The sequence below is a fragment of the Triturus cristatus genome, chromosome 4_1 (genome assembly GCF_964204655.1).
Source record: "Triturus cristatus chromosome 4_1, aTriCri1.1, whole genome shotgun sequence".
NCBI lineage: Eukaryota > Metazoa > Chordata > Amphibia > Caudata > Salamandridae > Triturus > Triturus cristatus.
The window spans coordinates 380671398-380687750 of record NC_140585.1 but is presented as its reverse complement, the minus strand read 5'-3'; the positions used below and the strand labels follow the sequence as shown (position 1 = coordinate 380687750).

At 44.5% G+C, this 16353-nt stretch overlaps 1 protein-coding gene across 1 annotated transcript in view; it reads right to left on the bottom strand.

Moving 5' to 3' along the window:
- The window catches only part of SMC1B (structural maintenance of chromosomes 1B), a 2533210-nt gene that overhangs the window by 449542 nt on the left and 2067315 nt on the right, over positions 1-16353 (bottom strand). Inside the window, exon 19 of the mRNA XM_085652431.1 lies at positions 112-210. Coding sequence (XP_085508557.1) covers positions 112-210 — 99 coding nt within the window. The remainder of the gene's footprint in view (positions 1-111; positions 211-16353) is intronic.

The window sequence follows — 16353 nt, the reverse complement described above, 5'->3', positions numbered from 1 at the left end:
CACACATTGGGTCTGGAGGGATATTGATAGCAGATGATGGTGCTCCATCATCTGAAAAGACTGAATGTAGACGATCTTAGATTTATACTAAAGAGACAACCATTCATTTACCTTTAGATCATCCTCTAAACTGCTATAATCTATTTGCATGTCTCGTTCTCTTGCATATATGTCTGCAGTAGTCTGGGTGCTTTCCACTTCAGTTCCGATCTGCAAAGTACAAAAATAAAAATATGAAACAAGGTGTCAGTGAACAAATGCTGTTGCACCAAACTTTTATATACAAGGGCATCTTTATTTTTTCTCTATCATGTATCAAGCAAATAATGGTGCTCTAAAGTTTAATAAATGAAAACAGTTCTAAATAATATATGAACCATCCATGCTGTTTTACTCAAAAACTTTGAATGAAAAAAAACGTAACCAAATAATAAAAGAAGACCAAAGAAAAGATAACAAAATTAGGCAGAACAACACTGGGTGACAACTGGGGAGCAAGAAGGAAAAAATGGCAAAGTCACTAGATCAGGCCATTACTTATCCATTGCCTAAGCTATTACTCATCCATGCACTTAATCTCTCACGCTTGCACTCAAACATGTATTCAGCTACCTATGTATGTATGTACGTATTTGGTATTTATTAAGCGCATATATCACCCGTAGGTCTCATAGCGATTAACTCATACTCAGAAAGGAAAACCAGAGAGACGGGTGGACCGAGCTAGAATAGCCAGGTTTTGAGGGATATACGAAATTTCTTGTGATCGGTTTCCAATCGGAGATGCAGAGGTAGTTTGTTCCAAGTTTCAGGCGCAATTCTGGAAAAGGCCCATTTCTGATTATGCGGACCCTAGGTACCGTTAGGAGGTGTTTGCTAGTGGATCGAAGGGTTCTTACAGGTTGGTGTTTGGTTCGTTTTTTGGCTAGGTAATGTGGTCCTTTGTTATTGAGGGTTTTGTGTACCAGACAGCAGAGTTTAAAGTGTATCCACTTCCTGACTGGAAGCCAGTGTAAGATCTTTAGACTGGGCACCGAGGGTGATCCCGTGGGCAGGTTTAAGACCAGTCTGGCCGCAGTATTCTGCAGGACTTGGAGTTTAGCAAGATGCTCTTCATTTATGGAAGCAAGTAGTGAGTTTCCATAGTCCAAGCGAATAATGATTAGACCCTGTTCTAGGGGAATGCGGGAGGATAGTGGAATCCACTTGAATATTTACCAAAGACTACGCATGAGACCATAGCTAGTGCGGACCAAGTTGTTAATATGGTCTGACATGGAGAAAAAACTAGTTACTTACCTGTACACTATGGTTCTCCAGTATTATCTTTCATGCTTGTATCTTCCCCGTCGTCATGGTGGGAGTTTCAAGGTAACAAAATGACCACAGCAGTATTAGAAAAAACTGCATAGCAAAATCTAATAGGGAATCATCTTATTTGGTAACCAAACCTCATCATTATTTGGTCCAAGACTCAGCCAATCTGCTGCCAGACCTGACATCACACTCCCCAGCAGAGCCTTCCTACCTCAGATTTCCAGCCCCGAGTGTGAGACTAGGATACATCTAGAGATAATGAGGTTCTGCCTGAGAAATGGGGAGGTGGGCGGGCCGCATGTGAATCTATGAAAGATAATACTGGAGAACCATAGTGTACAGGTAAGTAACTAGTTTTTTCTCCAGTATTCAATCTTTCATAGATTCACATGCTTGTATCAGAATAGCAAGCAGTCCTTATCCCAAACTGCATTTCCAGGATAGAACCCCCAATATACAGTGGGCTCTGTTTCTTTGTATAGAATGGTAACATACATTACAGTTTTCAAAATATATCAGAAAATCATTAGTTGAGAAGATATATAAATGTTTGTAATATGCAAATCAAAACATTTGCATAAATATACATAAAAATATATATCTATATATACACATCCAATTATATTATAATAAATATCTTAATGAAATAGATGCCGTAGAACCGCCTGTCCCACTGCTGCATCTTTTTTCCATGCTGTGTCCAGACAATAGTGTCTGGTGAAGGTGTGCGTATTTCTCCAAGTCGCAGCTCTACAAATGTCTGGCAATGACACTCCTGCGAATAGAGCCGTAGAAGTTGCCATCTTTCTTGTGGAGTGCGCACGTACCTTGGCTTGTAAAGGTTTTCCAGCTTTAACATGACACAAGGAGATCGCCGAAGTTATCCACCTTGAAATACTGGATCTGGAGAGTGCCAAACCTTTCCTAGGGCCAGAAAAGGCTACAAAGAGTTGATTTGTTTTTCTGAATGATTTCGTCTTATCAATGTAAAATTTCAGACATCGTTTAATGTCCAAAGAGTGTAGAGCTCTTTCTGCAGATGATGAAGGGTCTTTTAAAAATGTAGGTAAAACCACCGGTTTATTCAGATGAAAGCTGGAGGGGACCTTAGGAATAAACTTTGGATTCGTTTTCAGAATAACTCTGTCGTGCCTGAATTGTAGAAATGGTTCTGCAATTGAGAAGGCTTGGATCTCGCTGACCCTTCTTGCCGACGTGAGCGCTAATAGTAACGCTGTCTTCCATGAGATAAATTGCAAATCCGCCTTATGTATTGGCTCAAATGGCGGTTTCATTAGCTGTGCAAGAACCGTATTAAGCTGCCAAGGAATTACTGGTCTTTGAACTGAAGGAAACATTCTGAAAAGTCCTTTGAGGAATTCTTTAATAACTCTTTGGGACCAAAGAGATGGTTGCTCAGGAACTCTTGTGTACCTTGAAATAGCGGCCAAATGTACTTTAATAGACATATGAGAGAGTCCACATTTGGCCAACATTAACAGATATGGAAGAATTTGATCCGAAGAGACTTGAAAAGGATGTAGACCTTTAGATGCACACCAATGACAAAACCTTTTCCATTTAGCCGAATATGTTTTATTTGTAGAGATTGCTTGAGATCATGACAGAATCTCCCGGCATTCTTGAGGGATATTCAACAGTTGGAACTAATGTTCGTGAGGTTCCATGCTGACAAGTTCAGCGATTTCAAATTTGGGTGCAGTATCTGGCCGCTGTTCATAGTGATTAGATCGTGCACTAATGGAAACTGTATCCTGGTTGTCACTGAAAGTTTGAGAAGTTCTGAGAACCACGCTTGTCTCGGCCATGCTGGGGCAACCAGAATCAGATGGCACGGCTCTGATTTCATCTTTCTCAAGACCTTTGATATTAGAGGAAAGGGGGGAAATGCATACGCAAACATCCCTGTCCAACACATCTGTAGCGCAATGCCCCATGACCCTTTCTGTGCAAACCTGCTTGCAAAGTTTTTGCATCTTGAATTGTAGCGATCCGCGAACAGATCTAACTTTGGAGTGCCCCATAGCTTGAATACTTTGAGAAGTTGCTTTTGGTCCAGTTCCCACTCGTGAGAAATCTTGGACTATCTGCTCAGAATATCTGCCCTTGTTTTGTCTACCCCTGCAACATGTTGTACTTGAAGTGAAATGTTGTGGATCAGAAACCACTTCCAGATTTCTTGTGCTTGCTTTGACAATATTTTTGATTTTGTACCCCCTTGTTTTAGAAGGTAAAACATGGATGTTGAGCTGTCTGTCTTTACCAGTACTGTTGAACCGCGAATCCTGGGAAGAAATGCTTTTAGACCCAAGAAAATAGCCTTTAGTTCCAACAAGTTGATGTGGAGCTGTGTTTCGCTCTTTGACCAGTGACCCTGAATTTCGAGCTCCTGCAGATGCGCTCCCCAATCTTGAAGCGAAGCATCTGTCATCATTACAAAACTGTAGTTCTGTGGTTCGAAAGTCAGTCCTTCCGCTAAATGATCTCTGATCTTCCACCATGACAGGGCCTTTAGGATCTGAGGAGTGATAACTATTCGATCTTCGAAGGATCCCTGAGACTGAATCCATTGCTTGTCTAGAAGTTCTTGAATAGGTCTCAAGTGTAGTCTGCAATTGGGAAATAGGGGGATACAAGAGGACATCATCCCCAACAACGATTTGTAGGTTCTTACTGAAACGGACTTTTTTATTTGCAAATGCGACGTCAGCTTTATGATCTTTTGAATACGCTCCTCTGAAGGATAAGCCTTCGCCTCCTTTGTGCGAATTAGAGCTCCCAGAAATTGAAGGGACTGCTATGGCATGAGATGTGATTTTTCTATGTTGACTCTGAGACCTAGGCGATTGAAAAGGTTCATGCACACTCGTAGAGAATGTTGGGCTTCTCTGAACGAACCACCTTTTATGAGCCAATCGTCTAGATAAGGGAAAATTTGGTGACCTTGAAGTCTTAGATGTGCTGCTACTGGCGCAATACACTTTGTAAAGATTCTCGGCGCCGACTTTAGGCCGAAAGGCAATACTTTGAATTGATAATGGCGCCCGCCACCAGGAAGCGCAGACATTTTCTGTGATTTATAAGGATTGGAACATGAAAATAAGCATCTAAGAGGTCCAGGGATGCCAAATAATCTCCTTTGCCAATCAAAAGGAGTATTTCTTGCAGGGATAACATTCGAAAAGATTTCTTTTGGATGAATTTGTTCAGACCTCTCAGGTCCATTACCTGCCTCCATTTTGATGTGTCTTTTTTCTTTATTAGAAAGAAATGCAAATAAAAGCCTTTCCCTCGTTGAAGGTGCGGAACTTCTTCTATTGCTTCCTTTTGTAGAAGAGATAAAACTTCTTCTTTGAGGGCTGACAGATGTTCTTGTCTCCTGTGTATAGGAGGATGATTTGGAGGCTTTTGTATGAACTCCAGGGTGTGGCCATGTTGAATCACATCCAAAACCCATCTGTCTGTTGTTATCGACAGCCAATCTGGATACAATGAGGACAGGTAATGATTGCTGCTGTTCGAACAACTGGCGGGTGCCTCGACAAAGTCATTGTCGTCGATTGGATTGTTGCGATTTGCCTCTCACAGATGATCTCCCTCTGGATTGTTGTTGATAAGTGTTTGATGAACGAAATTGCTGATTATTTGAGTATTGGCGATATCCCTGCTGATTGTACGGCTGATATCTATTTGATTGGAAAGAAGATCTTTGCATGAATTGTCCTCTGGATCCTCTCCTCCGAAAGGACTGGAACCTGCCCTGCTGAAGAGATCCTAACACACGCGCTGTGTCCGTGTCAGTTTTAATACTTTGGAGGGCATCATCCACATGTTTTCCGAAAAGGTTCTCTCCGTCAAACGGCATGTCCACTATTTTCGCTTGCACTTCTCGTCTAAAAGAAGTGACTTTAAGCCATCCTTGTCTCCGTAGGGCAACTGCACCTGCCATTTGTCTGAACGCCACTGAAGACAAATCCATAGTGATGTCTACGGATTCCGAGGCCGCCCGAGCCCCATCCTGTAAACTAGCAGCCGCTTCTTCTTTCTTATCCTCTGGTAAATGAGATAGTAAGGGTGCTATATCAGACCACATCTGCCTATTGAATCTGCTGATGAGGGCTAATGCATTCGAGGCCTTTATGGAAGACGCTGCCATTACAGCAAAACGCTTCCCTGCACCATCCATTCGCCTCCCTTCTTTATCCGGGGGAACTGCTGATGTAGCAACCGGATTTTTGGAGTGCCTTTGGGTGGCCTGCATCACCACAGACTCCGGTCACGGATGTCCAATTAAACAGGCCGGAGAAGATTCTGGGGCTCTATATTTCTTTTCTATCCGAGGGACTGAGGCAGCTACTGAAGCCGGGTTCCTCATTATTTTTGATCCTTCCTCCCAAATGTGAGCGATTATTGGAATAGACCTAATGGATTTCTGTGAATCCTCTTTGAAATCATAGAGGAAACACTCGGCTTCTTGTACTGGAAGCGGAAGCTCAAAACTATTTGACGCTTTCTCCATGATATCATGGAAACCTCCTATGTCTTGTGGCGGAGAATTCGCCGGTGAAGGAGATGGAGACGGAGTAGTTGGAAGAATATATTGGTCCCATTCATCCCCAACCTGAGCACCCTGAAGAAGTTCTCCTTCTTCCGGTTGATCCGCGTCACTTTCCTCTAAATCGTCCCTAATTGTCACAATAGGAGGAGATTGAATTTTCTGAGTTGTACTCTTGGGAGAGGAATGAGGTGGTTGAACTTGAGCAGGTTTATCTGAAGTTTTTGACGCTTGAGTGTTAGCGTCAGGAAAACGTCGATAGTAATCATTTATCATAAGCCGCAAGTCAGTTACTCGGCATTGAGCTAGTGTCCTCTCTAAAATCAGGCTGAGGTTCTTCCTCCTCTTCGTATTCATATGTGTGCTGAAATGACATATCTCCTTGAATCCTGTGCAGGACGATTTTGGAAAGAGAAGACTTCCTGAACCTCCTGATATTCTTCATCGTCAGTCTCCTGGCTCTTAATTGGAAGTTGAGACGGGCTATATGCCACACCTGAAGACTCTTCGTCTTCTGATTGCAATTCCAGGAGATTAGATGGAGGAAGCGGAGAAATCTTTGTCCAGGCTGTAAAATCTGATGATTTCTCCTTCTTCGTCGACGAGCCCGTCGACGATGGAATAGATTTTAAAGAGATTGTCTTTGCCTTGGGAGACTTAAAAGATGCCGTCGACGGAGCTCCCGTCAACGGAGATCTCGTTGACGTGGAAAGCTGAATTATCGTCGACGAAGTGGTCGTCGACGAAGTCATCGTCGACGGAGCCGTCGACGCTGTCGCTGACGATGGGGTCGTTGACGAGGTCGAAACCAGCCTCCCCGTCGACGGGATTGTCGACGAGCCTTTCTTCGATGACGATGTCTTGGTCGTTGCCGTCGACGCAGCTGTCGTCGTCGAAATGGTAGTCGTCGACGGAGTCGTCGTCGACAGAGCCGTCGATGGTTTTATTGAAATCAAAGCCGACGGCACCCCAATTTTCGTCGACGGAGCTGAGGAGACTTCTCTGGACTCCGAAGATTTTTTAAGAGGAGTATGAGGAAGTGAAGACGAAGAAGCCTCTTTGCCTTTTGTCTTCTACTTTTTAAGCTCTATGTTATCTTCAGAAGCAGAAGATTTCCTCTTTTTTGATGCTCTAGATTCCTCTTCAGAGTCAGATTCTGAAGTGACCTTCTTCTTTTGAAGCCACAACAGAAGCCGTGCCTCCCTGTCACGCAGGGTTTTCGCAGAAAAGGTTCTGCAATGCTTACAGTCTTTAGGCACATGTTTTGGGTGCAGACAATACAAGCAGTCCTTGTGGGGGTCGTCAGAAAACAATCTAGGTTTTCCACAGGATCTGCAGGGCCTGAATAGCCTCTTTTTAGAGCTTTCAGCCATAGTAAGCAAAAATATGAAGCATAGTACCTCAAATCCAGTAACAGAAAGAACTTCCAGATGAACAAAAGGTCAAAAGTTCACACAGGAACAAAATTGAGCAAGGCTCAGGGAGACTCCTCCTCACACGAAGGCGGTTGGAAATCTGAGGCAGGAAGGCTCTGCTGGGGAGTGTGATGTCAGGGCTGGCAGCCGATTGGCTGAGTCTTGGACCAAATAATGATGAGGTTTGGTTACCAAATAAGATGATTCCCTATGGGATTTTGCTATGCAGTTTTTTCTAATACTGCTGTGGTCATTCTGTTACCGTGAGACTCCCACCATGACGACTGGGAAGATACAAGCATGTGAATCTATGAAAGATTGAATACTGGAGAATTTGCAATCAATTATCACCCCAAAATTGCGGACAGCTGTCTTGGGTGCTGGGCACGGTCCCAGGGCCACCAGTCGTTGGTCCATAGTTTCAGTGCGTCCCCAAAGAGCAGGATTTCAGTTTTTCTGGCATTGAGAAGCAGATGGTTGTTTGTCATCCAGTCGTTTATGGCCGTCATGCAGTGTTTGAATCGTTTTTTGGTGTCAGTGAAGTCAGGTCCCAAGGTGATTAATAGCTGCGTGTCATCCGCGTATGACACTGTTTGGAAGCCAAATGCTTTGATTAGCTTGGCTAATGGGGACACGTACAAGTTAAAAAGTGTTGGACTTAAGATGGAACCCTGTGGGACGCCCTTGTCAATTGGTTGGCTTTTAGAGGAAAAGTCTCTTATTTGGACCTTGGAGGATCGGTCCATCAGGTAGCTCTTGAGCCAGTTCAGTGCAGGGCTCTCAACACCAAATTCACATAGGCTATCCAGAAGGATGCCATGTGAGATGGTGTTGAAGGCAGCCGACAGGTCAAGTAAGACCAGGATGGCAGATTGTCTGGCATCAAGGGAGAGTCTGATGTTATCGACAATCTCTAATAAGGCGGTTTCAGTGCTGTGAAATGTCCGGAACCCTGACTGCGATGGGTCCAGTAGGTTATTGTTTTCCAGATGATGAGTTAATTGGTTATTAACCAGTGATTCCAAGATTTTGCCGAACAAGGGTAGAAGGGATATTGGTCGGTAGTTAGCAAGCTGTTTGGGGTCAGCTGTTGGGTTTTTCAGGATGGGCCTGACTATGGCCTCTTTCCAGAGAGCGGGCATCGTAGATTGCGATAGTGAGTGGTTGAATATTGTGGTCAGGTTGGAGAGGAGTACAGGGCCGATTTTAGATAGAATCTGGGCGGAGGCAGGATCGGTCGGTGATCCTGATTTAGTCCGGTTAAGTGTGGAAAGTACTTTCTCCTCTGAAACTGCGCGGAACTCTTTGAGAGGGATTATGTGCTGTAGTGGGTAGTCCGTGTGGCTCTCTTTCGGTATTGTGTCGGTTGATTGGGGAAAGAGCTTATGGATGTCATTAATCTTATTTATGAAATAGGTGGAAAGGGAGTCAACCCACTCCTGGGAAGTAATGTGCGGTTGTTGACAGGAGGGTGGGTTGGTGAATTCCTTCATGATTTTATACAGTTCTTTGTGAGAGTTAGCTGCTTGGCTGATTCTGTTTCTTTTGGCTAAGGCTATCTGGTTCATATAGAGCCGATGAGTTGTTTTGTAGTTCTGTCTGTCGTCAGTATCCTTCGTACGCCTCCATTTGCGTTCTGCCTTCCTGACAGCGAGTTTATCAATTTTAAGTTTATGGGAGAACCAGGGAGAGTGTTTATTGGGACATTTGATTTGTTTCTTGGGAGCGATAAGGTCTAGAGTAGAGCTAATAGAGTGTTCAAGACCTCTGGCTACTTTATTTGGGTTGGCCATTTCAGACGTGGAAATGGGGATGAAGTTTGCAGAGAAGGACTCTATGTTGATCTTGTTCCAGGATCTACTTAATTTCGTAGGGAGTGGTTGGGCCCATATACCCTGTATACGGAACCTTATCACATAGTGATCCGACCATAAGACTGGAAATAGTTGGTCGATCTCTATATGGGGGAATTAGTGAAAAGTAGGTCTAAGGTGTGTCCAGGCGTATGGGTGGGACCCACCACGAGTTGGTTGAGTCCTAATGTGTTAAGACTGGAGGTAAGATCACTTGAGTGAGGATCGGATAGAAGCTCTATGAGATAATTAAAATCCCCTAGTAAGAGGAAGTTATCTGCGGCCAGGACATGAGGTGCAATAGCTTCTATTAGGTTACTGGAAAAATGGGTTCTGTTACCAGGGGCTCGGTAAATAAGGGCACCTCGCCAGGATTTGTTGCTGGTGCTTTCCATTGTGAAAATAAAAATTTTGCCCCATTCTGCCTGGAAGGACTCTAAGTTATGGACTTTGGCGTTTGCCCTAAAAGCGATGGCTATCCCTCCCCCCCCCTTTGTCCTTTCTATCCAATCTAGTCAGTAGATAGTCCTGGGGGATGGCTATGGCTATATCAGGTTGCAATGTTTCATGGAGCCATGTCTCTGAGATGAACAGGAAATCGGGTTTCTCTGAGTCTAGTAGGGACCAAATTTCTAAGGTGTGCTTGGGGAGGGATCGAATGTTGCAGTATAAGCCTGTCAGGTGTTTGTGGTTAGATGTTATAGGATTTGTTTGTGTGAGTTTGGTACAGCCATTAGCTTGCGTGGGTTTTCTGCTGAAGGGCGTTTTTTTGTGGGACGCGAGACCTGTGGTCTGTCGAAAGAGAATTTTTTCCTTGCCATAGGCGGATGCTTTATTGAGTGAGTGAAGCTCCTGACTAGTGTATTATAGAGTAGCCATGAGTGCTAGAGGGGGATAAATCAGCAAACTAGCAGGGTGGCTGGCGTCGGTCAGGCGCAGACGGGCGCAGAAGGGCTTGCCTTTGGTGGGCGGTACCGCGAACGAGTGTAGCGCTGGCCTCTAGTGTCCGCGTTGTTGTGGTGGGTTGAGAATGGTGGTGCTAGATTCCCTCCGCTCAATCGGCACTTGCCGCGGCGGACCAGGGAAGCACAATGCACTTAAGGTAAGTGGCGCACATAAAAAGAAGTTAGCGGCGGCTTAAAAGGTTAAAAACAAGAGTTAACAGGCGACAGTAACACAGTCTAACCTGTCTTGGCTGGATTCTATCCTATTGATCCATTCTTGCATTCACTTACTCACCCATCCACAATACCACATACACACATAAACACAAACTAACCAATCATTGAAGAGGCTCTTTCGGTTACAAGCCAGACGCATTCAATTAGTTTCCAACTAAAGACAGTTCTATATCACGGATATCATTTAACCAAAATCACTTGGTAGCTGAAGCGGCAAGCCGCAGGCCTCCAATCATATTAGGACCTGTTGACCAGCTTTTTCTAATTCCTTAGCAGCGTGCCTTCTGATCTTCTAGCAGGTTATGAGCATCACCTCCTTTGGAAGATCTAGGCTGACAGGCTTGTTAAGGAAGGCAGAGATAAGCAGATAGCAATGAAAGTCATAGACCAAACAATGGGCAATTATTGTAAACGAAATATGGCCTTTATTAGTAATCAGTCCAATAGACTGTAGTGTAGATTATAGGAGTAGGTTTATTCAGTTACAGGAAAGATGGTAAGTATGGCCCCAACGGGAGCAGCGTCCTGCTGCTCAGCCCCACTCATTCCAACTGACTACTCAAACAAACCATGCACTCATGAACATTCTATTGCATCACATTCACACTGCCCGAGCAGCAAGGAACTAAGAGATAACAGGATACAACATATGTCCTTCCTTCAGAAAACAAAATAAACAGAACGCTGGGTAGAAGAAAACACACCTCCTGCAAATATATGTAACCAATCCTAAGTTACAAAGAAAAATCTAAATACATAAATTATTCCCCTCATAAGATGATGAAGGAAAATCACATCACATAAAGATCACATTACATACATTATTCCACTCCTTAAATTGTAAAAGAAGATCACATCATATAAATTGTTCATACAGATAACAACATATACTTTCTCCACTGAGATATATAGCTTATTCAATATATCTTCTCGGTCTTCTAAATATATCCCACATCATACTATGCAGGACAAGGAACTAACTGTAAGAGGCTGGCCTGGTATATGCTGTCCACTAATTAAAGTGGGCACCCTGCACCAGTCCAGACAACAAGAGGTCTCAGACAACCTTAGAAAGCTATCCAAGTGGTAGCTGTGGAGAGGAGCCTTCAGGCTAAGTCTTGAAGGAGTGTATATCAGCTCGTTTTACCAGAATGCAATCTTATTGTAAAGATTAAATGAAAATTCATTGTATTCGGGAGCCAAGCTGACGAATGCAGTATCTTAAGGTCTGGATGTAGTATCTGCCCCTAGTTCATAGTCAGGAGATCTGGAATCACTGGAAGTTTGAAGTGTGGGACTAGCGATAGGAGAAGCATTTCCGTGTACCTGTGTTGACGTGGCCATGCCGGAGCAATGAGGATCAGCTTGCATGGCTCAACTTTCATCTTTCTCAGGACTCTTGGAAGAGGAGGAATGAGAGGAAAAGCGAAAGCAAAGATGCCGGACTATGCAGTTGAAAAGGCATTCCCCGATGACCCCTGTTGGGGGAACAGCAATTACAACGCGGTTTTTACCACGCAGTGCAGTTACATCGCATGTGTTACAACGCATGCGATGTTACAACGCTATGCCATTACAACGCAAGTCTGTAAATCGACTTGCGCTAGATGGCGTGCTAACATTACAAATAGTGTAGTTTACTATCCCAACACCTTCCCTACTGTTAAGTGGACTGGAGTTGGAATAGTAAATTACACTTTTTTAATGTTAGCACGCCATCTAGCGCAAGTCGATGTAAAGACTTGCGTTGGAATGGCATAGAGTTGTAACATCGCATGCGATGTAACGCATGCGATGTAACTGCACACGTGGTAAAAACCCGCGTTGTAATGTCATACATCCCCCCTGTTGGGGATGCCAACTTGCATAGTACCGGCATTTGCTGTTCTGGGGAGTTGAAAATAGCTCCAAGTTCGGTGTGCCCCAGCACAGGAATACGTTCTTCAGGGTCTGGTGGTGCAGCTCCCATTCGTGCCACGATGATGTCAGTCTGCTTAACGAGTGCGCAATTGTGTTCTGCCGCCCTGGAACATGTTCTGCTCGAAGGCAGATCCAGTGGTCTATGGCCCATTCCACAATTTTTGGTCTTCCTTGGAGAGAAGGCGAGATTTAGTGTCCTTTTGTTTCTTTACGTAGTGCATCGTTGTGGTATTGTCCATTCGGACTAGCACTGATGAATTCTGCATCCTGGGCAGGAATGCCTGGAGAGCCAGATACACAGCTTTCAACTCTAACAAATTTATGTGAGATTGTTTGAGCTTGATGCCACTTTCCGCTTACTTGGAGTTCTTGTAGGTAAGCTCCCCATCCCTCTAAGGACGCATCTGTTATGATCACTAGTGGCGCGGCCTCCTGATGCAAGGACATCCCTGCTGACAGATGGTCTGTGTCTAACCACCACTCTAGGGACTTCACCATACAAGGAGTTACTCTGACCATGTCGTCGAATGAGCCTACCAACTGTACCCACTGTCTGTCGAGCACCTCCAGGAATGGCCGCATCCTGGGACAACAAAACGGAATCAGTGGTATGCATGACGACATCATCCCTAAAAGTGATTTGAAAAGTTGGACCGAAAGTGACTTTTTTCTTTTGATGGAATTTACCAGAACAAGGAATCGCTCCTGACGTTCCTCTGCTGGGTATGCTTTTTAAAAGACTGTGTCCAGTCCGCTCCTAAGAAAACAATCTTTTGCGATGGATTCTGATTGGATTTTTGCTGATTTATAGTCAGACCCTAGCTTCTGCAAAGATCTGTGCAGGACTCTGTGGACTTTTGTCACTTCTCGCTCGGACGGGGCTTTGAAAAGCCAGCCGCCCAGATGCGGGAAGACTTGATGTTTCCACTGTGTGAGAAATGCTACAATCGGAGCGAGACATTTTGTAAAAATCCTGGGTGCCGATTTGAGACCAAATGGCTACCACAAATCTTAGATATTTTCTGTGTTTGGGGTGAATTGGCACATGGAACTAGGCGTCTTGGAGGTCTAATGTCATGAGATTGTAATGGGTCAGGAGCTTTTTGTACCTCTTGTAATGTTATCATTCTGAAAGATTGTTTTTTCAGATATAGATTGAGATTTCGATTGTCCATAATTGGTCTCCACTGCCTTAACTTCTTTTTGATTAAGAAGAAACGGGAGCAGAAACCTGTGCCCCTGCTTGAGAATGGTACTTTCTCTATCGCCCCTTTGTTGTAAAGCATGTTCTTTACCTCCTGTTGAAAAGCCTTGCCATGTTTGTGGTGGGAGGCTTGTGGGGGAGTGTAGGTGTGTTTGGGTAAATTCTAGAGTGTGTCCAAATTGAACTAGGCACAGAACCCACTGGTCTGTAGTAATAGCTTGCCACTGGTGGAGGAAGTGTGAAATGTTGCCTCCCAGATGGGTAGGATGAGATTGAAACAATGGGTCTGGTGACCTGAGATTTGGAGCCGGAGATGCATCATTGGTGGCGGCTAGTATCCTTACCAGCCCTTGAAGTCTTTCCTCTATTTGCTCTGACATAGGATGTCTGAGGCGGTTGTCTTTGTTGGAAATGAGGTCTGTATGACTGTGAAGTAGAAGAATACGCCGGGTAACACTATTGCTGGTAACCCCCTCTAAAGAAAGGTTGACCTCTACCCTTTGATCCCCGAAAGGGAGTTTTCCGGAACTTCGGTGTCCCCAAAGACTTGGCAGTGTCTGTGTCTACCTTGATTGTTTTAATGGCTTATTCTACGCGGCTGCCAAAAAGAGCCTCTACATCGTATGGAAGGTCCAATATTTTGTTTTGGACCTCAGGGCGTAAGGAGGTGGCCTTAAGCTAGCCCTGTCTCCTTAGAACTGCTGAACCAGCTAGTTGTCTGAATCCTGTTTTACAGCAACATCAATCTCTGAGTCTATAATCTCGTTTGATGATCTTCCCCTTCATGCAATATCTTTTTTGCCTCCTCTTTAACATCTTCTGGCAATTGATCAATATAGGAAGCAATGTCCGACCACATTTGGCGATCCTAGCGCCCTAAAATCGCCAAGGAATTTGCTGCCTTTACTGTGAGAGCTGACATTGATGAGAATCTTTTCCCAACAGAATCTAAACATTTGCCCTCTTTATCCAGAGGTGCAGAAAGGGGTACTGTAGGATTCTTCGAGCGGCGTTGAGCGGCCTGCATTACTACTGAGTCTGGTTTTAGGTGTCCTGTGAGGCATGCTGGGATGTCCTAAGTCGTTTTATACTTTTTATCTAGACGTGGGAGCACTGCTGGCAGATGCTGGGTTCTTCATGATTCTAACTCCTTCCTCCCAAATAAAATCAATTATAGGAATAGCCCTCACTGACATTTCGAAAAGGTTTCTTAAAGTCATATAGAAAGCAGTCCGCCTGTTTTGAAGTCATTGGAATGGCAAACCTTTTCGCAGAACGCTCCAACAGATTGTGGAATCCCTCAATATCCTCAGGTGGGGGATCTACCGTAGGAGGAACAGGTGAGGCTGGTGAAAACATCCTGTAGTCATCACAATCAGAAGCTGTATCAGGAAGTTCCCCTTCCTCCTCAGAAGAAACTGGTTCCTGGAGAGGAACAGATTGTGGAGTATTCAGCACTGAAAGGTTCGTAGGAGCTCTAACTCTCACTGGCGATGTCACCTGAGAAGGAGGAGACACAATAGACGAGTCCGAAGGAGGGAAGCGCTGTCTGTAGTGTTGCAGCATAAACTGCAAATCATTCAATAATGCAGACGGCATTGTGACCATTTCCTCATGGTACTGGTGATGTTGTTCAGGCTGGGTAAAATAGGCTTGACCATAGTAATGTTGGTCTTCATCATCCTCATCATCGTCTGGTTGGCACTTAACGTGTAAATCTGAAGGGCTATATGCAACCCCAAAGAGACCTTCATCTTCATTCCCTTCCTCAGAATCTCCCTCCTCCAAAAGGTGTGTGGGTAAGAGAGGAGTAATTTTGCTGGGTGAGGTGTGTTCAGGCCTGATTTCTGATGCCAGAATCTTTTTTGGCATAGTCAGTTTAAAGATGTAATCTTCGTCAACGACAGCGTCGACGGATGTGTCGACGATTGCGTCGACGACGGCGTCTTCACTTCTACAGCCTTGACCGTACCTGCCGTAGGCGATGTCGTCGATGACGATAAATTCGTTGATGGACGGGACTTCGTCGAAGCCTGCAGGGTCGTCGACGGTAGAGACTTATTCAACGCCGATGACTTCAATTTCGTCAACGGTAATGTGTCCGACAACGGTGGAACACTCGCCGACGGTGATGACCTCGCCGAACCTTGTTGCATCGTCGACGGTATCTTCTTCAACAATGTAGTCAGCTTCGACTACGAGAGCTTCGTCGACAGTGTGTCACCCTCCTTGTGAGATATCAAGGAGATGGTTGATGAAACTGGACCTCGCGTCGATGATGTGAGGGTCGTCATCGACGATGAAATAGCCGTAGAACATGTAGTCGACAAGCCAGAAATGCATCCTCATGTCGTCGACGGAGCTGAAGTACTTTTCAACACTGACTGACAACTTCCTGACAAAATTTCAGAAGTAGGTTTTTTGAAAGTCATTTTAAGTTCTGGAGGAGGTTTTTTGGTTCAGCCACAGTCTTGGATGGCTGTTCATTTTTATGAGATCCTTTGCGCTCAGAGGAAAACTCATGAGAAGACTTCTTGGTGCACTTATTAACAGGTTCTTTATCAGACTGCGATGACTCTCTTGCCCTTTTTGAAGAGGCTTTTGTAGATGTAGACTGGTCACTCTCGGAATCTGACACAGGGTCTGATCGAGTTTTTAATTTCTGAAGCCAGATGAGAAGACGTCCTTCTCAGTCTCTAAGGGTCTTATTAGAAAAAGTACGGCAAATCTTGCATTCAGACGCCTTATGAGATGGATATAGGCAGTAACTGCAATCCTTGTGGGGATCATCCACATAAAGTATTTTCTTCAGGCAAGTGGCACATTCTCTGAAGAGAGCCTTCTTAACCTTGTCAGACATAGTCCAAATATACTGAAGACCCACAAA